The 22110-nt window shown below is 45.4% G+C and overlaps 1 protein-coding gene across 2 annotated transcripts in view; it reads left to right on the forward strand.

Moving 5' to 3' along the window:
* Positions 1-15360: 15360 nt before the first annotated feature.
* Positions 15361-22110, forward strand: part of LOC138491587 (guanylate cyclase soluble subunit beta-2-like) — a 707294-nt gene continuing 700544 nt past the window's right edge. The window contains exons 1-4 of one of the 2 annotated variants that reach the window (XM_069618174.1): positions 15361-15821; positions 16362-16435; positions 17138-17232; positions 18381-18541. In XM_069618174.1, the coding sequence (XP_069474275.1) occupies positions 15819-15821; positions 16362-16435; positions 17138-17232; positions 18381-18541 (333 nt within the window). In that variant the 5' untranslated portion in view covers positions 15361-15818. The remainder of the gene's footprint in view (positions 15822-16361; positions 16436-17137; positions 17233-18380; positions 18542-22110) is intronic. The other variant, XM_069618173.1, reaches the window with a different exon arrangement.

Below are 22110 nucleotides of genomic sequence, written 5' to 3' on the forward strand. Positions count from 1 at the left end.
TATCACTTTCCTCTGCATTTCTGCCGTATACTGACTATACATGTCATATACTTCAACTGGAGTTATCGACATGTCTGAGATCCATCTAATCGCATCTTTTGTACAAATTTGTGTTTCCTTTGATATCGATTTACGACAAGGAAGGAACCGTTTCTGTACATACATACTATCCTCATCATCATCCTCATTCTGTAACCTTTCCAACTCCTTTCTATACTCAAATATCCTCTCAACGTGCTCCTGTACTTTCTCCACAGTGCCTCTAGAAAGCGCTAAGGTGTTCAGATCCCTCAACCCTTGTGGGAAATCTGTATTGTTTAGTCTGTCCCACATTACACATAAGTGAATCCCTAATCCCTCGATAAAAACATTTTTCTCAGGAAAATTGTCCATATTAGAAAGTGTGACAAAAACATCAGCTCGATCATCCCTCTCCATACAATGTTTAGCCCACGCAATCAAGTTCCGTTTCATCTCTGGAGGTACGGTATTGCGAGTGACAACCCTTGATCCCACTCCCTGATCGACTACAAGCGGTGCAAGACCACTTGGAAGAGGAAGAGCAGGCAAGTTCAGCAGAGGTACTATTACTGGTGCAATAGGAAGAGGCGGAGGAGCAGGTGGAGGAGCAGCAACAAAAGGAGGAACAACGACTGGAGGAAGAGGAACAGTTGGAGGAGCAGGAACAACAGGCGGAGCAGGAAGAGCAGGAATAACAGCAGGAAGAGGAACATACAGAGGTGGCGCAGTGGCACCAGGCCTTTGTTCATTTAACAATTTATCAATAAATTCGTCGGAAACATGAAAGTCTTTAGAAGGAGAGATTTTCTGAATGCCAAGTGAGAAAGCCCCATCCATATTCCTAGCCGACTCAGACTGTTTATCTTGGTCATATAACAACGCTTTTTCGGCATTCGTCTTATGACAGCGCGCATGTTTTTCTCCACTCTTAAGCTGTAACAAAGCTTCTTTCTTCCAATTCTGTAAAACATTGAATGCTCCAGGTCTAGCCTTTTTCTTTAATAAAATGGATTCTAAAAACTCAATATGAGGGATTTCAAAACTACCATTGATTGGCCACTGAAGTTGTACAATGCGCCAAAACAAATTATCAGGATACTTAAGAACTGGGTCACGACTCACCTGATCAATCCTAAGGAGGTCTGATCGGATTTCAAAGATTCTTTTCTAACTAATCTTACCTCGTGTTTGGTGATTTCGGCAAATCTGCCCGCCTCGATAAGTGGACCCTCGTCAAGATTCCTTCTTGGACCACAAGCTCATCGTCCAGGGATCGGGTCGTGCAGCGCTGCTGAGGTGTCGCGTCTCTTTCGGAAAGGGGCCCCCTTTATTTTGTTACACCGTCCGATCCCGGTCCGATAGCTCGTGTCAACCTTCGACGATCTGGCATCAATCTTGAGGGTCCCTATTCGGGCGCCAACTGTGAAAACAAAAAGAAGATATCGAGGCTGAGTACCCCAAAAGGAAATACACCAAACGCGGGTTACAAAGGAACATACAAAGATCTTTATTTTATACTGAACAGTTTCAAAGAACAAAGCAACAGATAGCTATCGGCCCTCAGTACAACACAGCGAACTCCTAGCTTGGTTCGGTGTGCTCAGTGAGTGGGACTATACATTAGAATAGTCACACTTTTTATACTCTCGAAATCATGATGTGCAATCCACTTCCAAGTTAATACAAGTTAATACATTACGGAATTAGGGTTTGTGCCGAGTTCATGCATCTATACATTTAGGGTTTACCTTTAATACATTCAGTAACAAGTCAAAAATGGCAACAGTATGTGTTAGGATTTCTCGTTAAGCCTTCTCAAACTGTTTTATATAATGTAGTCAAACAAGTGTTCATATTTCAGTATTTGAATATATTGTGTTCAACATATGCTTGCGGATTAGCTTTGTTGGCGCAGGTAATCCTCTACACACAGGTCAGCGAAGGACAAGGTCTCCTTTCATGACCCTAACATGTGGCCTGCAGGCAAGTTACACATTAACTTGTACACAGAGGTCAAGGCGGCCATGTTACATTCGGAATGACACTGTCCACCATCTTAGAACACAGGGTGACTTTTAGGAGGAGAACCTAAAATGGTGGATAGACCTATAATGGCGGTTTGCACTGATCTAAGGTCAAGACCTTTCAACGCGGATTTCCTCGCAAGTGGTTTATAAGCAGCTTGGCGTAGGCCAATATACATATATTCATACGGTATAGGAGGCACAATATGATTTTCCGTTCGAAACTATGACACATCCGTCTACTGGCTCTGCCCACTCTCAGGCCCTTCTACTGCCTCTGCTGGGTCTACCCCACTCCTGCACCCCACCCCGGAAGTCTTTCAAATGTGGCAACCTGCTCCACGTAGTTACTATCAACTCTCTTCGCTGTCAAACATTCCTCTGACATCTGCCACCTCCTCGAAGACCTTGACTTGGATGTCCTCGCTCTCACTGAGACATGGTTCATGGCCAACTCTGGCACAAGTTTTGACACTCTCCTGCCCGAGGACTGCAAGAACCTCTGCGAGCCCAGAAACAACTGGCCTGGAGGTGGAGTGGCCCTGATCTTTCTGCAATGGGTCCCTGCTTCTGTCGTTCCTCTGCAGGTCTACTCCTCCTTTGAATGCCTAGTTTGCAGGCTCTCTATCTCTCCCGACGTCCTTCTGACTGTGTCCACCATCTACGGGCTACCTGGCCAGGTCACCCTCTTCCTCTCAGAATGGGCGACCTCTCTTCTTCCCTCCTTGCCTTGACCTCTCAAGCTCTCCGCCTCTGAGACTGCAACATCCACCTAGATGCTTCTAATCCCTCCTCTGGGCTTTTCCACAACCTATGTGACTCTCTCTCCCTTTCCATTCTACCCTCTGCTCTAACATACTCTGCTGGACACACCTTGGATGTTCTCATCTGCTCATACATCCCCCTCTCTAACCCTCTCACCACTAATCTCTCTTGGACTGACCAGTAGTTTCTGCTCTGCTCTCACCTGAAACTTCTTGCCCATCAAGCAAAGCCTACCCCGGCATTGCCACCTTCCTTCTCGGTCATTCGGCCCATGAAGTGAGTGTCAGTGGACACATTTGCCTCTACTTTCTCTGATCCGACTACTCCTGCAGCTGACTTGCACTCTGACACAGCCCTCTCTAAACTGCATCTTTCTATCGCCAACACTCTGGATATCCTTGCCCCTGTCCTGAGAATCCATCTGAAGCCTACCTACAAGTGCAACTCCTGGTTTGCAAGTGCAGGGTGGCTGAGAGGAAGTGTAGGGTTTTGGGTGTCGGGCGCATGCTCTAACAAACTTGCCTGCTGCCTGCTCCAAAGGCAATCCAGACTCTGAGGGTCCATATCCAAGCTGGCATCTCTGTGGCCTCTAACACCATGGCCGAACTCTTCAAAATCTGCAAGGAGCTGGCCAATCCCACTGCAGCCTCCACCACTCCTGTTCCCTCCCAGCCCCTCTGTATGGCTCTGGCCTCTCATTTCATCACTAAAACTCATGGCATCCTGTCCTCACTTTCCTCTTCTTCTACCTCTACCGCTCTCAGGCCCCCTCTGGCTGCCTTTCCGTGTCCTCTTCCTTTTCACTCCTTCGCTCTGACAACACCTGTCGATGTCTCTAGGCAAGTCTGATCTATGAAAGTGTCGTCCAAACAGGTACTCCCCTGCTCCTCCAGAACCATCAAGGACCACACTGCCACCTTAAGAACCTTAGGCGCATCTTTCCATATCTCTCCTTTCCCAACAGACTCTCTGCAGTCCAAACAATCGTTATCTCAAGACTGGACTACGCAAACCCCTTATACCTCGGAATCCACGCCTACCAACTGAATAAACTCCAAAGAGCACAAAACGTGGCAGCCAAAATGCTACTTGCGCTCGGCCCAAGAGATCACATCTCCCCAACCCTTAAGACACTCCACTGGCTTCCTGTAGCGCAAAGGGTGACTTTCAAAACCTTATGCATCTCCCATCAAGCACTGCATAAAACCGGACTTCAATATCTTCAAGACAAGCTAAAACCCTATCACCCCCATGCACCCTAAGATCAAGCTCAGCCGGTCTCCTAGTCATACCTAAGACACACTCAGTCAGGTTAGGCGATCATCATTCTCAGCCTTAGCCCCCACGCTCTGGAACTCACTCCCAGTTGTTTGTCACTCCCACCTCATATCCGCCTAACTGAGGATTTAACATCTTTCCGCAAACTTTTGAAAACCTGGCACTTCCCCTAAAATAAACTAAGAGGACAATCAGAACTAACAGAATAAAATAGATCTAAACATTGAAGTGGTTAATAAGAATAAATCATACGGAAATCATACGGAAACAGTAAAGAGACTTAAACTCCAGAAAGGGACATAATGCAAAATGAGCGAACGAAATGAAAGGCGTGGGTGAAATAGTTAGAATAGATGAAGCGCATGGACCAGATGAAAGCACTGAATGGAAGAACGCACGAGTGGAAGAACAGATGACTATATAATTTGAATAAGCGTATAAATCAAATGAATATGTATATTCGATGAGTGTATAGAATGGATGATCACGTTGAGCAGTTGGGTGTGAAGAGAGGATAGATTCATAGAGCGTCTGAGTGTACAGAGCGCCTGGGTGTACGGAGGGGCTGGGTGTATGGAGGGGCTGGCTGTACGGAGGGGCTGGGTGTACAGAGGGGCTGGGTGTACAGAGGGGCTGGGTGTACAGAAGGGCTGGGTGTACAGAGGGGCTGGGTGTACAGAGGGGGCTGAAGGTATAAAACAGGTGAGCGTAGAGAGCAAATAAATGGAACAGGATTACTGCGTATTAGCGAATGACTTCATAAGGCTGATGAGTGCATATTGCTGTTGAATGCATGCGGACTGGATGAGTGCCATGAGCAGATGAGCACGGAGAGCCGATGAGTCCGGGGAGCGGATGAGTGTACAGAGCGGATGAGTGTACAAAGCGGATTAGTGTGCAGAGTGGATGAGTGTACAGAGCGGATGAGTACAGAGCGGATGTGTGTACAGAGCGGATGGGTGTACAGAGCGGATGGGTGTACAGAGTGGAAGAGTGTACAGAGTGGGTGGGTGTACAGAGTGGATGGGTGTACAGACTGGATGGGTGTACAGAGTGATTGGGTATACAGAGTGGATGGGTATACAGAAGGGGCTGAGTGCGTAGAGGGGCTGAGTGCGCAGAGGGGCTGAGGGACCAAAACAGGTGAACGCATAGCGCGTATGAGGGCATAAAGAGGACGAGTGCCTTGAGCGAACGCGTGCGTTGAGCGAACAAGTACCCAGAGCAGAACTGTCCTGTTGCTAGAGCGGGCAAGTTGCGTAGAGATACTGAATGCGTAGAGTGGATAGAACGAGCGAAATGGAGCATGTGGGGCAGGCAAGAGTGCATGCGTGGAGCAGACAAGAATGCATGCGTAGGGCAGACTAGAACGCGCATGGGGGAATAGAGCGCCCGGGTCGGACTGGAACGCACGGAGCGGACCGAAGCGCATGAGTGCGTTGTGCGAACCGGAGTGTGTGGAGCAGACTGGGATGCATGGCATGAATAGGAGCGCATGGAACTGCATGGGTAGACGGGAGTGCGTGCGTGGGGCAGACAGGAGTGCGTGCATGGGGCAGACAGGAGGCGTGTGTGGGGCAGACAGGAGTGCGTGCGTGGGGCAGACAGGAGTGTGTGCGTGAGGGAGACAGAGTGCGTGCATGGACAGGAGTGCGTGCGTGGGGCAGACAAGAGTGCGTGCGTGTGGCAGACAGGGACGCATGGAATTAATAAATGTGCATAGAACAGACTGCAGCGCATAGAATTGCGTGACGTACATAGTATGGTTTGGAATGCAGGGAATGTTTGAAAGAGTATATAACCAATCATATCCCACCCCACGCTTACTCTCTTCTTTACACCACCACTCAACTAGAACACAGAGATACTATGACACCATTTGGTATAACTGTTCTCATACCAACATCGGCCGCTCTCTCCCCATCATCCTAAGTAAACACTGCTGGTTACACCCCCCCCCCAGCCAGGCGTTCTCCTCAGGCCTAACATAGCCACATTCGGTCTGGATAATCTTGCCAGAATGAACACATACTCCTGATCCCTCAACCACCACACCCACCGCTAAGAAGCAGCTACTACACGAATACCGCACCAGCTGCACACATACCCGGTGCGCACACGTGCCTTTGACCCTCTCTACTCTCTCTACTGACCTGAACTTCGGTTCCCAAGAGCGTTCAACCTACCAGCAGCTTCAAACCATACCAATGGTATATAAGGTGCTATATAAATGCAAAATAACATAACATAAATTTGCCACCTATGCTCTAGCCTTCAACAATGTCTGGAATCACTCTTTCGCCACTGGATCCTTGCCCTCTCCCCTCAAGCACTCCCTTGTACACCCCCTCCTAAAAAAAAAAACTGCCAATCCGACATGTCTGGCAAACTATCGCCCAATTTCTACCACTTCTTTCCTGGGCAAACTCCTGAAAATGCTGGTCATCTCCCAGTTTACCCTCCACACTGAATCTGTTGGCTGTCTCCATGACCATATGTCTGGCTACTGAGCAGCTAGAGGCACAGAAACTGCTCTCCTGACAAACACCCGATCCAGCTCTCCCTCTCTCCTTATCCTTGTTGACCTTTCTTCTGCTTTTGACACAGTCTATCACACCACCCTAGTCAACAGATTCTGTGTGAAACTGGGCATCACAGATCAGGCCCTGGTGTGGCTCACCTCCTTCCTCCTGGACCGTCCCTTCCAGGTCCAACTTGGGTCCTTTCTCTCCACCACCTCCCTCTCCACATGTGGTGTCCCCAGGGCTCCATCCTCTCACCCTGGCTCTTCAATGTCTATCTGGCTCCTTTGACCCACCTGATCTCCACCTTCACTTCTAACTTTCAGCGTTATGTGGATGATTCTCAGCTCTCTTTCAGGCTTCCCTCAGCCTCCTCTACTCCCTCGCTCATTCCTGTCTATCAGTGGTTCAGGAGTGGTGTGCCTCCAACAATCTTTGCCTTAATGCCTGTAAAACGGAGATCCTTCTCATTAGGACCCCTGCTCCTGCTTTTCCTGTATCACTCTGGCTGCCCTCCCTGGGCCCCCTACCCTTGTGAGGCAAACAACCTTGGTGTCACCTTCAACTCCACCCTCTCCTTCTATCCTCACATCACAGACCTTGCCAAAAAGGCCCACTTCCAGCTTCACCTCCTCAGAGGTATTCTATCTTTTTCTCACTTTCACCCAGATGCTAGCTGTCTCCAGAGCCCTGGTTCTCTCCAAGCTGGACTAATACAACAGCCTCTTTCTCTGTCTGCCGACCTCCACTCTTCGGCCCCTGCAAGTAATCCAGAACAGGACCGCAAGACTTATCCTTGGCCTGAAGCCCAGGAACCGTATCTCTCCAGCCCTGAAATCTCTCCACTGGCTCCCGGTGGCTGCACAGATCAAGTTCAAGAGCCTCTGCATTGTCCACAAGGATTTCTGGGGTCATGGCCCACACTACATACAACTCTCTCTTACGAAATTCCTTCCTTCTAGAGTCCTTCGCTCATCCACCTCCAGATCTTTGAGGGTCAGGCACTTCTGCAGGCAGAGAGTGGGGGGTAGATCCCTCTCCTCTGCAGGTGCCTCCTTCTGGAACAGCCTTCCTGCCCCTCTCAGACTTGAGCTTGACTACCTGAAGTTCCAGAAGCAGCTCAAGACCCTCCTTTTCTCCTTTGCCTTCCCTCTGTCGCTCCCTTGCTAACTTACCTGTCTGCTGTTCCTACTGGATGCTTGCTTCCCTCTGAGTCTCACTGGGTACCAGGCTCCTCCAGGACCAGTCTTCCCTGCACTGCCTCCTGGCCTACCGCACACTTAGGGGCTATATCCGTAACCCCTACAGACCCCCTGCCTCCTGCACTTACCTAGAGCCACTCTGCTCTAGCTGCATTTACTGAGAGCCTTGCTGCCCTGCTCGCCCTTACCCTTCTTCCTCCCCATTGCACTTCCCCCTCTGCTTCACCTTGCACTTCTGTTGTCTCACTTGCACGCTCCAAATGACACAAGGCCTAGTAGGATCGTTTGTCTTTTCCTCCCTGTTTTCACTCTCTTGTCTTGTGGCGCCTAGAAACACTTTTCTACAGGCGCATTATAAATGCCATATCATAATTGCCATATCATATGTTTTCGATATAAGTAATACCTATCAGTATGTAAAATAAATAAGGGACTGTCATTTATGAAATTGCCCAAAAACAGTGAAACGTGTAAAATCATTTCAATAATTCGGCATTTTAATATGATCGCCCGAATCGCAGAATCTAAAAATATAAATTTGCTCAAGGTAGCACAGATGAGTCAGAAATTAGGGCATACAAATGAAATAACCTTCTCTTTAGAAAAAAGCAAGCAGCCCTCCAACCTTTGTTAGGTGTCTGGAAATCAAACCTCTGACAACCAAGGGGTGATATTAGAGGAAAATATAAAGGGATACACATGGAACAGGAGAATATATGCTGGAATATGGATTTGGATGTGAAAGACTAAGAATAGGAGCAAACTGCTGATTGGAGAACAAAACGACTGATTTACCCAGAGGAAAGAGTTATCTATTAACCCAGGCAGAGAGGAGATCAGCTCATAGAGGGAAGACCAGTCAGCACTTGGTGATTGCTTTCCAAATATAAATTGAATGCAGGGGGCATGGCCAAGATGGCGCAGCAGTAGGACCAGCTGCCTGACTGGTATTGATGTAACAGCACAAACATGTTCCCCACACGAATATTGGAGGAGGCAGTCACGGAGGTGCCCTGGGCGAGTGCTGGAACCAGTGGCACCAAGAAGAGCTGCCCGAGAGGAGCATCCGAGTATGTGGCTCAGCCCCCCCCCACCCAAGATGGTGGCCCCCGCTAGCCGGGACAGGCCCTGAGGTTGAATGAAGGGGGCGGCCATGAGCTTCCACTGATCCCTGCAAAGAAACGGTGCAGTGGGCTCACTCGCAAAGCTGCTGCTGTTGCTGGGTGCACCCCACAATCCTCCAGACAAAAGCAACGTGCACACGGCGAGGCGGTGAGTGGAGGGGATGGCTCCCGCCTTGCTGATGGGCCTGAGGAGAAAGAAAGGAGGTGCACAGCTGTTGGCGCTGTAGCTGGGAGTTTACATGCCCCCCCCCTCCCATGGGACTGCCGCAGTAGCGATCAGTGGGTGGTGGTGCAAAGGGGTCCACCTGCCGCCAAGCCCTGCCGCGCTAACATACAGTGACGGATACGAGGTACACCTGGACATTGCCCTTGTAAACTGAACATATTACCCAACGTGATAAAGAAGACCTATTGCTTAAACAAGAGCAAGTTCTGCAGGCGCTGGCTTCTCCATGTTCCACAGAGCCAGGTGGGGGGTGCCGGCAGCAGAGGATCGGATAGACTGGCTGGTGTCCCCTTCCAGGTGCTGACACATGGACCCTGATTCATGTATTATTTGCGCTGAAAAAAACGGGATTTGTGCGCCATTCTGCCTGTAAATCCCTGTTTAACAAATGGGGATTTGCGGGCAGAATGGCGCCAAATCCCGTTTTTTTCGGCGCAAATAATACATTAATCAGGGTCCATGTGTAGGCTTATCCCATTTTATGGATTAGCTGCTCTCCAAACAGATGTTTGGCTACAAGCTTTACCTTGACACGATTAATCCGAACTAGGCACGAGCACTTTTGATCAAGATTAGAACTGGATATTTGAAGGTCCGGGCGTATACCGGCCAGTGGAAAAAGTGACTGGGGTAAACTGTATACCCTGTGGCGCTATGTGAGAAGACATTATGGACTTTATGTTTATTTGAAATGGGATGACAGGACCTTAGAGTTACCTATGTTAAACCTCCATTCGAACTGCACACAATTCACACTTTGCTTGAGGCCTTGCAATTTTGCGGAAATTCTCCTAACATGGGTGTGGTCTGTTTTGTGGCCGAATACATACATCGGGCTTGGTTAAGAATATGATTGTTAACGGCATAACAGATCTAACTTTTTTTTAAAACTAATTTCGGCTTTTATCCATTTATGTGTTATCAATCCATTTATAAATATTTTTATTCTAGTATTTTATGTGGCTAATGTCTTTTAGGGTTCCTAGTATCATATGTTTTATTGGGATTTTGATGTAGGCATGGATTCTTATGTAGTGTTTTATTTGTGTAAGGGGTTGTAGATGCACACACCTGTATAAAGAATATTATGAAAAAGAGACTATAAATAGTTTTAAGTAACCTTTTAAGGTGCGGGGGAGGAAACGTAATCCTGGCACAGGATCACAAGTACCTATCCGTACTGAGAAGAAAAAGAGGATCCATAGGTAGGAGCCCTCCCGTCCCCTGCACACTATTAGTATCCCGTGTATTAACGGTTAATAATAAATCTAAAGTCAAGCATAGGTATACAGTAATGTAAATAATTAGTCATATAATTCCAAAGCTACAAGGCGTTTCAAATTGAAGAATTTAATGGTGAAAAACCGTTTTCTTGAAAAAATGATATACATCAATAAATCTTCTGATGCTGAGACCAAAAATAAATGTCAAATGATATACAATATACTAATTTGTTTAGAACAATGTAAATCAAGTATATATACAATTACAACTAAAAAATGGCTGACGCGTTTCGGGATCCTGTCCCTTCTTCTAGAACCAAGTGAATTGCAAACTGTAAGAGAAATAAAATGAACAAAACGTATGTCAGGTATTTTGACTAGTAAATACTCATAGATTAAAACGTTCACAAAGCATGTACTAGGGTAACGGCACGATCCATTCATTATATTAAAATACATGAAATCCTTTGGTTTATAAAGAACCACAATATACATTGTATGTACTGGGTCAATTACATATTTACCAAGAAGCACCTCTCCCAAAGAGGGAGTTGACAGTGTGACCAATAAACAATCTTTGCAGTCAATTTAACTAGATTCTAGCAAAGCTGAGGTAATCTGACACCTTAATTGTATATGTGAGTACTTCACAGGGGGTACCCCAGTGTAGTTGCAAAAAATAAAAAGAAGAGGTAGATACTAACCTACTTCAGGAAGTGTACTTGAAAAGGCAAAGTAACTGTTTCACGGACGTGATGTGTGGGGAACAGACTTCGAGCTTCAAACTGAATAAACAACTTCCCTGTCAAGACGGTAATCTAAATGTATAAAAAGCAAACTTATGCTGTATTAATGACATATGAACTAATGGAAACAGAACGTCATTTACAGAGTGTAATCAATAAGTAAAGGCTCTAAAATATATTGATAAAGCACTGTCAAGTTGAAACGAAGGAAAAAAAGGTGTAATCGAACTCGGAAAGTTAAACTCAGGTAGAAGGCATACCTCTCCTTACACGTGTTGTAAGGTACAAGATCGTTACAATGCTCTTGAATATGTTGTGGGCTGAAGGTGGTGCCCTGTGGTACCAAAGTCCTCCAGACACATGGGAATATCCAGTGCTATAGTGAGCACAGCCTAAAATGAGATAAATTATCACGTTCATTATAGTGAACTGTGCTAATGAGTGTGGTATTAAGGGAAATAGCAGATCATAATAAGGTGCTGCGCGGAGGGTCTTGTGCTTACCTAATGCTTAGGTACGAGTGGTGTCAAAAGTAGGTGATCCAGAGTGCACAGGGCACGCAGCTCAAAGGCTGCGTCTTAAAATATCACTCGCGAGCCGAGTCTTCAAACAATGCACAGGATACAGGCTCCGGCCGCGGGTGGACAGATGCGAGCGAAGCGTGCCTTCTCAATAGTGTAGGTCGGCTGTGCTGTCGCTAGGGAAGCCAACCCAGACTACGAACTGGTGTATAGGGGGCTGCAAGCAATGAACACGTGTTAGAAAGTAAGAGAAATAGAAAACGGACTACATAATCTTTACGAGGACAAACCAAGTAATTCAAAGATCGGTTTGGTGCATGAGCGCCATCATGGAATGGAGTAGAAAAACCCATTACCAATCCATGTATCGAGACGAAGTTGTAACCATGAGTGATAGAATAGCGAGTACAATGGACCTTCCCTAGTAGTGATATTGATTGGATGATTCAAATCAAGAATGATAAAATGTAAAACAAAATATGGGGTAAAAAGGCACCAGAAAAAGATTGTAAAGTGGTCACAATGACGGACGGTGCAGGTTGACACTCATTGTCAATATAATTGTTGGTGTTATAAGGGAATGACCCGATGTAGAGTGAATCTTCTATGAAATATCTAGCAAAATTCAACTTAACCTACCATTAATTCAGCGGGCCGGTGGACAACTCCCGGACTTAACTACTTTTAACAGGTATTCCACTGAAAATTAATGTCAACATCAAGTGCAAAGTCATTGATGGATGATGCCAGTACGAACTGCATGCATTTGTGAACAAATACAGTAAGGTAATATTAGTATAATTAATAGAAACTCAACAAAAAGTAAAAACATAATCAGTCACATGTATTTCAAGTAAAACATTTCAAGGAAAACTCCTCATTGAGTCCTCTAGGGCTGAGAGTGTCCAGGAGATCTATCCAATATTTTTCTCTGCGTGATAGGGTTGATTGGTAATCACCCCCTCTATACGATTTCTTGACAACCTCCAAAACCATGTACTTCACTTGGGCTACTGTGTGTGAAGATTGTAAAAAGTGTCTGGCTAGAGGAGATTTCACATTTTTACATCTAATGTTGGACTTGTGTTCCGTTATCCTCTCTTTCACTGCTCTAGAGGTCTGACCAACATATAATTTACCACATGGGCATTTAATGGCGTATACCACTCCTGTAGAAATACAGGTGGCAAAATCCTTCAGTTTATATTTTTTGCCAGTCAAGGGGTGTGTTACAAATTCTCCCTTAATTACATTGTTACAGTGTATACAGGCTAAGCACGGATATGTTCCTTTTTTCCTTGAGCTTAACAACATCTGTTTTTCTTTCGGAGGCTTCTCAGCTCTCACTAGCTTATCCCTCAGATTTTGTCCTCTTTTGAATGCCATCATGGGAGTTTTTGGGAATAATTCTTGTAGGAGAGGATCACTATGGAGAATACCCCAGTGCTTCTTAATGCATCTTCCCACTTGAAAACTCTGTCGGGAGTATTTAGAGATATAGAGTAACGGTGTTTCTTTGCTTTTAACTTTGGGGGTCAATAGTTGTTCTTTGCTTATGGCAGAAGATCTCTCTTTAGCTTGTGTCAAAACAGAGTGAGGATAACCCCTCTTCTCAAATTTATCCAAAAGTTTAGTGCACTCCACATCAAGTCCTGCTGGGTCGGAAATGATTCTTTTAAGCCTTAGGATTTGGCTATAAGGTAGACTGTCCAACATCGATTTCGGGTGAAAACTTGAGAAGTGTAATAAATTATTCACGTCAGTTGGTTTATGGTAGACATTCGTTGATATCCGGTTGTCTTTAATTTCTAGGCAGACATCTAGGAAGTGTAGAGACGGAGCCCCTATTTCCATGGTGAACTTAATGCTATGATGTATTGTATTAAGATAATTGAGGAATGATGTTAATTCCTCCTGTGTTCTACACCAAATACCAAAAATGTCATCGATGAAACGTTTCCATAGCAGTATCTTGTCTGACCAATCAATGTTTTCCAGGACGTGAGTGTGTTCAAATTTATACATGAATGTATTAGCGTATACTGGGGCCATTGCTGACCCCATTGATGTCCCCTTAATTTGTAAATAGTAAGTTCCTTGAAATCTAAAATAGTTGTTCTTGAGAATTAGATTCAGTAAATTCATGATAAGCTGTGGATCTCCTCTAGTTGCTTGTGAATTCAAAAGTAGCCACTCTACAGACAAAATCCCTTCATCATGCGGTATAGAAGTATATAGGCTACAGACATCCATGCTAAAGAGTATGCAGTCATCACTCAATGCTCTAACTTCTTGTATACAGTTAATGAAGTCAGTGGTGTCTTTAAGATAAGTTGGAATCACTTGGATCAGTGGTTGTAGTAAACGATCAATGTATATCGCCAAAGGATCAAATATACTCTCTGTTCCGGCCACTATGGGTCTGAGGGGAGGATCATTCCGGTTTTTGTGAATTTTTGGTAGTCCGTAGAACACTGGTGTGATAGGATGTTGATTAATAAGGAACTCACTTGTTTTAATACTGATCCAATCATTTTCTACAGCTTCTCCCACTGATTTCGCGATCAATGCACGTACCTTAAGGATGGGGTCTCCATCTAACTTCATATATGTATTGGAATCATTAAGGAGTTCTAAGCATTTTTTAATGTAATCTATTGTGTCCATTATGACTATCGCTCCACCTTTATCTGCTGGTTTTATGGTAAGTTCTTCGTCCTTAGCCAACGCCTCAACATGGTCCAGTTGACATTTCTTCACATTGTGGGGTGTAGACATCTTGTAGTTGATCCGTTTTAGATCCGCAAGGACATTTTTCTCAAACAGGTTAAGGATCGAGTTCTGAACATACGGGTCAAAGTCGCTTTTGGGTCGAATCTCTAATCTATCACCTTCTGAATACCTAGTTCCCATATCTTCATCTGAGTTAAAGAAAATCTTAAGTCTCAGTTTTCTAAGAAGCCGATGAAGACATATTTTTTCTTCAAATAACGTAGTGTTATTGGTCGGGACAAAAGATAAGCCACGATTCAACATCTCAATCTGACCACTGTTGAGAATTTTCTTTGAAATGTTTACCACTAAATTCTCACTTATCTGTTCTTCCTTTTTTGGTTTATTTTGTGTACCCGGTGACTTTACAGTCGAAATAAAGGATTGATTGTTAAACTTCTGTTGCAGCATAACATGCAACATAAAATAACATAAACTGTTGCAATTATTAAAAAACCTGAATACCCCTCCAATCAAGACATGATACTAGGAATAAAAACCTTCATCAACCAGTAGAACAGAAAGAAACCAAAGAGTTCTGAGATAAGAAAACTAGGCTCGGGAAACTAACAGTTGGAGATGGCCCAAAGACCCAGCCACCAGGATACAATAGAAAGCACCAAACGTTCCCGTCAGAGTAGGACCACGATTCCAGCAACAGAAGAGACTACCGCCTTTTTCCTCAAGCAAGCCGAAAAATACCATAATGGCCCCAGCAATTAGTAGGCAAGGAAAGCCATGCAGACCATAATTGGAGATTACTCTGAACACCGAATATTCAACAGTTGTCAACTATATGGTAGCCATGGAGGGAATGAATATTCTGCCCTCTAAAAACCTTGAACCTCATCCTCCTGCTTTGAATTGAAGTCTGCCCTCTATTGTTAAAACGAATGACGCTTCACTCGAGTATTCTGGGTTCAACTCCGTGGAGGGGGAACCGATCGGCTGTGCTTCCCCAGCTGGCAGTCAGGTTTAGACTGCGCTGCTCCCAGGGAAGACGTGGCTCTCTGGGAAGAAACAGTCGGAGGGGGTTTCAGCACTGCGGGGAACGGACAGCCAGTGAGCCCTCCCGCTGCTGTGCCAGAAGGAACCGAAGGGTGTTTACGACCGCATGCCTCTGCAGCCCTGCTTAGGATTCAATGATGGTGCGAGCGCGATTTGTTATTTGTAAATTTGCCGCCGGGGTCTGAATACCGCCGCGCCGCTTTCACACCGGCAGCAGCATGGATTCCCTTCGAAGCGCGCCCTTCGTCGCCTTTTAGTATAAGGGATAACAAGCACGGCATGTTTTTATTTTGGGGATATTCATATCGTTTTAAAACATGCGTTGGAATTCACACCCGCGCATCCTGCAGTTTTACGGATACGTAATTTAACATCACAAGATAATAATGGTGAGTTGTGCATCTTTCATTCAACAAGTTTCAAATAAGACATATATTTATAGAAATATTTATGTAGTCATTCGCTGTATTGTGATTATACGGGGCGCCTCTCATTCTCGCTCTCTCTCTGCGCCCTCCATCTTATGTTTCCTATAGAATGTAGTCTTGTCTGTCAACATACTGGTATTTTAACTTGTCAGCTTGAATGTCCTTGGTTTAGCCACTCTAAAATGTGTCCATGTTAGATATGTCTCCACGATAGTATTTCCGTTTGCCCGTGCGTAAACGGCGCATATGACCCACCCACGACCTACTCTGTGGTGGTAGCTCATGGAGGGGGTCGGTGGGGGCGGGGGGGGGGGGCACTTGGACGGATACTTAAACGTGAAAGGTGGATGTTCCCTTGTTAGGTTGCGTCTGCCTTGCTTGGCTGAAGGATGCCCATGCGTTATTTAGAAACATGTATACATGCTGCAGTCTGTGCTTTATAAAGTTCCCTTCTCTCCTGCTACCCTGACCATTGACTTGTGCATATTCCATGTTTTGCAGTATGGATTCATAAATACCTGTCTGAAGTCACTGATAGTCGAAAAATATGGGGAGGAGACGTGGGAAGAGTTAAGGTAATGTGCGATTCTTTGACGAGATGTTTCCAGTTTTCTTCAAATATCACGCGCCTTCGTTCAGGCACACCCACCCCTTGTCAAAGGAAATCTCAAGGCATGTCTGCGTGTAACACACACAACACCCCTACACACCACGAGAGGGCGCTGGTACCTTTCGAGCTTTCATTGACATTGTTTCGAGGAGACCTGGCTTATCTCTTTTAGTAATTCCCGAATTGGAAATGATCCACTTGTTTCAAAAGCAACACCACGATTTTAGAAAACACGTCATGCCGTGCCTATGTACAAGGTTCATAGCATACAATGCAAATAAATCCCGCCTAGCATCGTTATAACCTGAAACATGCCCAGCAGTTGGGATGTGGAACCTGTCTGCCTGGCACACGCATCATTGAACTCAATGGAACATTAGCATATAATCAGCCATTGAGGAATAACACCTCCTCCAGAGACACACGTATCCTTGTTGGTTTCTAATTTAATTTGGGCCCCGTGGCTCTATGGCCTCCACTGGCTCCAGATCGAATTAAATCTGCAATCCCTTTTGATGTCGCATGACCGTGTCTCTGCTTTGTGTTGTCCTGGCGCGTGTTGTGTTCCTATTGTTTGCACTCGCGTGTTGTCTTGTCCATTGCCCGATTTTGAATGAGATTTGTGTGCGCGCCCTCACATGAACACTGTCCGTGTTTCTGTTTTCAGACACACGGCCGGGGTTCAAGACAACTTCATGACTTTTGAGGTCTACAGGGACGAGATCACCATGCAGCTGGTGGAAGAAGCCTGCACGCTACTGGGTAGGAGCGCTTGATGCATTGCTGACATGACATGCAAATTGGCCGGGTCGCACTAAGGACTCAAGCTCAGCTCAGAGGTCTGGTTCCCCATGTCACTGTCAGAGACCATCGGGTGTAGTATCTACATGTAGGGCGCAGCGTATGTCCAGAGCTGGTCATTAAAACCTTTTTTTTCTCCAGGGGATTCTACATGGGGGGAAAACGGTAGAGGTTGGACCGATGGAGGAGGAGCTAGTGGTGGAGTCATGCCAGGGAAGCGATTGGCTTGTGTAAACAGTGTTACACACAGTGCTAAAGTAGTAGTGTGTTTTACGGAGATTACTTAAAATGTGCCCAAATCACACAATGGACAAACCTGACAATGCATAAAACGTTATAGTACTATCCCGACTATCATACACAATGAATGAAACTCCAGCATAGACCATCTGTTTCTCATAGCATTTATCATCATGCACCTCCACCCTTTCTAACCACCAACGTAAGGGTGTACGACTTACGGGCCAGGCCATAGCCACGCCCGTAGTGCCCACACTGCCGTGGCCTCAGCAACATACCACACACTGCTAGCCCTGAAGCCACCTGATGTTAAAGGTGCTTAAACGTGAAAACAAATGCACCCATGAGCAGATCTCTTCTGAGCGCGGAGTTAAGTATTATAGCGCCTTAAAAAGATGATCACTGCAGGCGAGGTGTTGTTTGGAGGCTCGGGCATGGGCGTTTGGTTTCCAGAGACACACCCACGAACACCAGCAGATAGTGTTCTCATCTCGGCCCCCTACACCCGCCTACACAGGCAAACCGAGGCACTCTGCCTCCCGCCCACCACCCCACGCACATGTACAATGGAGCTACGCAGGGACATCATAGGGGGCAGCCTTCAGCCCAGGGAGGCCTGTTTATTTCTTTGTTTCACCCCCGATGGTGCAGATATATGGGGCTTCTTCACACACTTTGTAGCGCTGCTTTTTGATGACAAAAATATGTGTACCTAATAACTGACGTGAAAACCCAATGCACGCCCCCATGCGCCCATGAACTAGTGACAGAATAGTTTAGATCTTTACTGATTTCTGAAACTCCCTTAACTCTGGAGAGCGCTACTATCCAGGCCAGGCGCTTCACTAACCCTCTGTTCCCCCCTACAGGCGTCCCCCCAGCCACGGTGTTACAGCAGTTCGGGGAGTACTTTTTCGAGTTCTGCAAGCGGTCGGGTTATGACCACATGCTGAGGACCCTGGGCGGAAATCTGTATGAGTTCATCGAAAACCTGGATGCCTTGCACAGCTACCTGTCCCTGTCCTACCAGGTACGTTCACTCAGTCGGCGTATTCAAGGTAGCTCTGTGTGCTCTGTGGTGACAGTGCGGCGGCACCCACACGAGGGCACTCACGGCGCAAGTTCAACTCCACAGAGGAAGAGGCTGCACCGACAGTGTGATAATGCATGATAGGTGTTTAAGCCATACTTGGCGGATAACCCACTGCGCAGGGTCGGACTGGGCCATACAATTGTCTCGGCACCAATGAAAAAGTGGCCCACAGTTGCAAATGGCTCTTCATTCCTTTTGTGACACACTTTTTGATTAGTACCCAAGGGGGAGGTTTTAGATAAAATGTGATGCAAATTGTGCATTTTAAAGGATATTTATTCAGCAACACTGATCGAAACTACTAGCCGCGCGGTGAAGTAACTCATCAAACTGGGCCACATTGGCCAAAAAATGTGACCCACTATGACCAGAAAAACTGGCCCACGCCAGTATTTTGCATTTTTGGTTTGGTCATGGGCCTATTGCCCTATAGGCCAGTCTGAGTCTGACTGCAGCTCAAAGAAGCAGTTGCATTTTCTCAATTTATGGACAGCAGCGCTTCTATTTGCAGATGATATGATAATTCTGGAGCTGAACGAGAGTCGCCCTATAATGTAAATTGAGGAAGATGCACCTGTATTTTAGTCTAAATGAGTTCCAGATCAGCAGTGAGAAAAAACAAACAATTTACGGTGTTTTGGAAAAAGAAGAGCACCCTTCGCTGAGCTGGTATTGGGTATTAGTATCCTTGAAGTCGTTCATAAGTAGAACATTTGTCATCAATATTTGCAATCGCTGGTAACACAGAATGGGCCTTTTGCTGCCATTCAATCGGCTGCATGTCGCTGGTAAGCACACTTCCTTTCTTTTCCCCATACTGCACCTCAAACAAACGGAAGGATAGACAGGATAAACAACTTTCAGAACAGTGTTGGCCAACTTGAAATGATAATTTCAGCAACTGTTTCATTCAGCATATGAACAATTATTTACTAGATCCATTCATGAATTCTATGCCACTATGTGCTTTTATAACTATGTTTATATTATATGCATGTGGTGTTGAATTCTTAAAACAAATGCAGTATCCATTTTTATAAGTACCTGCATCGGGTAAAACATATGTTAGAAAGTGCAATTGTACATAGCTTGTTAGTTAACAGGTGACTGCACACTGTTCACAGAATGTTTCTTTGCATCTGTGAACGAGCACAGAAGTGCAGGATTGTGATTCTGAAATGGAAGAAGCTAATGCTTTCTTTTCTGATTGCTCCATGCTGGACATTTGAATGGTCACTATTTGGATGAGGGGCCCTGCATTGATGTGGTTCTGCCTCTGGTAAAGGCGACCATTTTTTAAAGGAATTCTTTCACTGGAATTTCTTACAGAGACAAGCCTTTCCAATGATAAAAAAAAGCGTGACATGTTCAAATGTCTCCCTCAAGTACTGTTTGCTTCGCTCTGCATTTGGTATACTCCAGTTTGCAGCTGGCATCTTTATTTGCTTAAGGCCATTAGCTGGGAAAAGGTGGTAACGGTGGGAACACTGTCTGTTGGCTAAATCATTAAGGAGGCACATGTTGCTAAAAGAGCATCTATGGTCCGGTAAGGGCTTTATGTGGTGCCTGGAATTACTCCCATGACTCGTGAAGCCGGAAACACGGGGCAGCAGGAAGGCTTTTGTTCTGTCAGTGGCCACTCTGATTGCTGCAATTGGATAACACTCATTGACTTGATACAAGCAAAGGCATACTGTACAAGTGTACCAAATCTGGAGGGTCTATAAACTAAAATATAGTAATAAAATGCCTCAAGTAAAAGAGTGTGAGCTGTCAGCTACCCTATTTATCCAAAGTGGTTCTATGTTCTTTCATCAACGGCTATTTTTTCGACAGGTTTTTATTTACGATTTGTTTTGCCTGGTATTTATATTTTATAGTGTGCTGTGACCTGATCTGTTTCAATGTACTTTGTCTGAGTTGCATGGATCTTATATCCGAAACAGGGACCACTCGTCCATAATGGGCTAAGAGGCGCAGACCCCCACCGCCGCTCATTATACACGAGCCAAAGCAAACTCAGAAAAGATGCTCCCAAGTGCTCCTGGGCTGTTTTAATTGTCAAAGGGAAACTTGGTTATGTTTTCACAGTTCCCCAGCGCACATGCCCAATGGGCAATGCAATGCGGGGGCCATTCTGCTTCTCCTGCCTTGCTTGGCCCATTCAGGATGCAGCCTCAGGAACATCAGGCCTAAATCTGCCTAGGGAGCGTTCCCGTACCTCCTCACACATTAAGCTTTTCCTGGGCAGCCTTTAGGAAGCACTCCAGCTCCACTGCACATGCCCATAGGAACTTTGAAGCTCTATCTGCTTCCTGGTTCCTATTCAATCTGCACAAGAGCCGGAGGGCCATTGTAGAAGGCACGTCGGGACAAGGGCTACAGATAAGTATAGAATGTTTTGTTTTATGTATGAATGTATGTATGTTTGTATGTGTATGCATGCATGCAAATGTTTACATCTGTAAGGTGCGTGAGGGAATGAAAGAGTGTCTGTTTCATGGGTGCGCAAGTGATTGCGAGAAATGAATGGATGTATGAATGCTTGTGTGAATGAGAGAAATGAATAAATGAAGTAATATGTCTGAATGCCTGTGTCTGTGTTGGAAGAGGGCCTCTGATTGTGTGTAGGGAGGGATAGGGTGGAGGCAGGTGGGCACAACAGTGGATTTATAGCCAGGATATGTCATTTTTTAATGGGCATCAAAAGTAAAGCAGACTTGATAAGTGTTATTATGTGTCATGACTAGCCCACGTTGGTGGGCCATTCTGAATATATTTTCTTACTGTGACATGGAATGTTTAAATGTTATCAAGAATAAAGCAAGCATGATAAGTGTTATTATGTGTCAGGACTAGCCCACGTTAGTGGGCCATTCTCAATATATTTTCCTACTGTGACATGGAATGTTTTAACAAGCATCAAGAGTAAAGCAAACATGATTAGTGTTATTACGTGGCAAGACCGGCCTACGTTGGTGGGCCGGTATGGATATATTTTCTTATTGTGACATGGCATATTTTAATGGGAATCAAGAGTAAAGCAAACATCATAAGAGTTTCTACATGGCAAAACTGGCCTACATTGGTGGGCCTGTCTGAACATACTTACTTGCTGTGTTATGGCATGTTTTAATGAGCATCAATAGTAAAGCAAACAAGACAAGCATTATTACGTGGCAATGTTGGTCTACTTCAGTAGCACCAATCTGGCCACATAGGCTTACTGTGGCATGGCATTTTGTACTGGGAATCAAGGGTAAAGCAAACATGATAAGTGTTATTACTTAGCAAGAATGGACTGCATTGATGGGGAAGACCAGATATATTTAATTATAGTGACATGACATGTTTTAATGGCCAATACGAGTAGAGCAAACATGATACGTGCTATTCTGTGGCTAGACTGGCTTAAGTGTTGTTATGCGGCCTAATTTGGTTCCACCAGTCACAATATATTTTCTTACTTGGAATTGCATTTTTTACTGGTGTCAAGGGAAAACCAG

Source organism: Ambystoma mexicanum, chromosome 10 (genome assembly GCF_040938575.1).
Source record: "Ambystoma mexicanum isolate Mex_15411 chromosome 10, UKY_AmexF1_1, whole genome shotgun sequence".
Lineage (NCBI taxonomy): Eukaryota > Metazoa > Chordata > Amphibia > Caudata > Ambystomatidae > Ambystoma > Ambystoma mexicanum.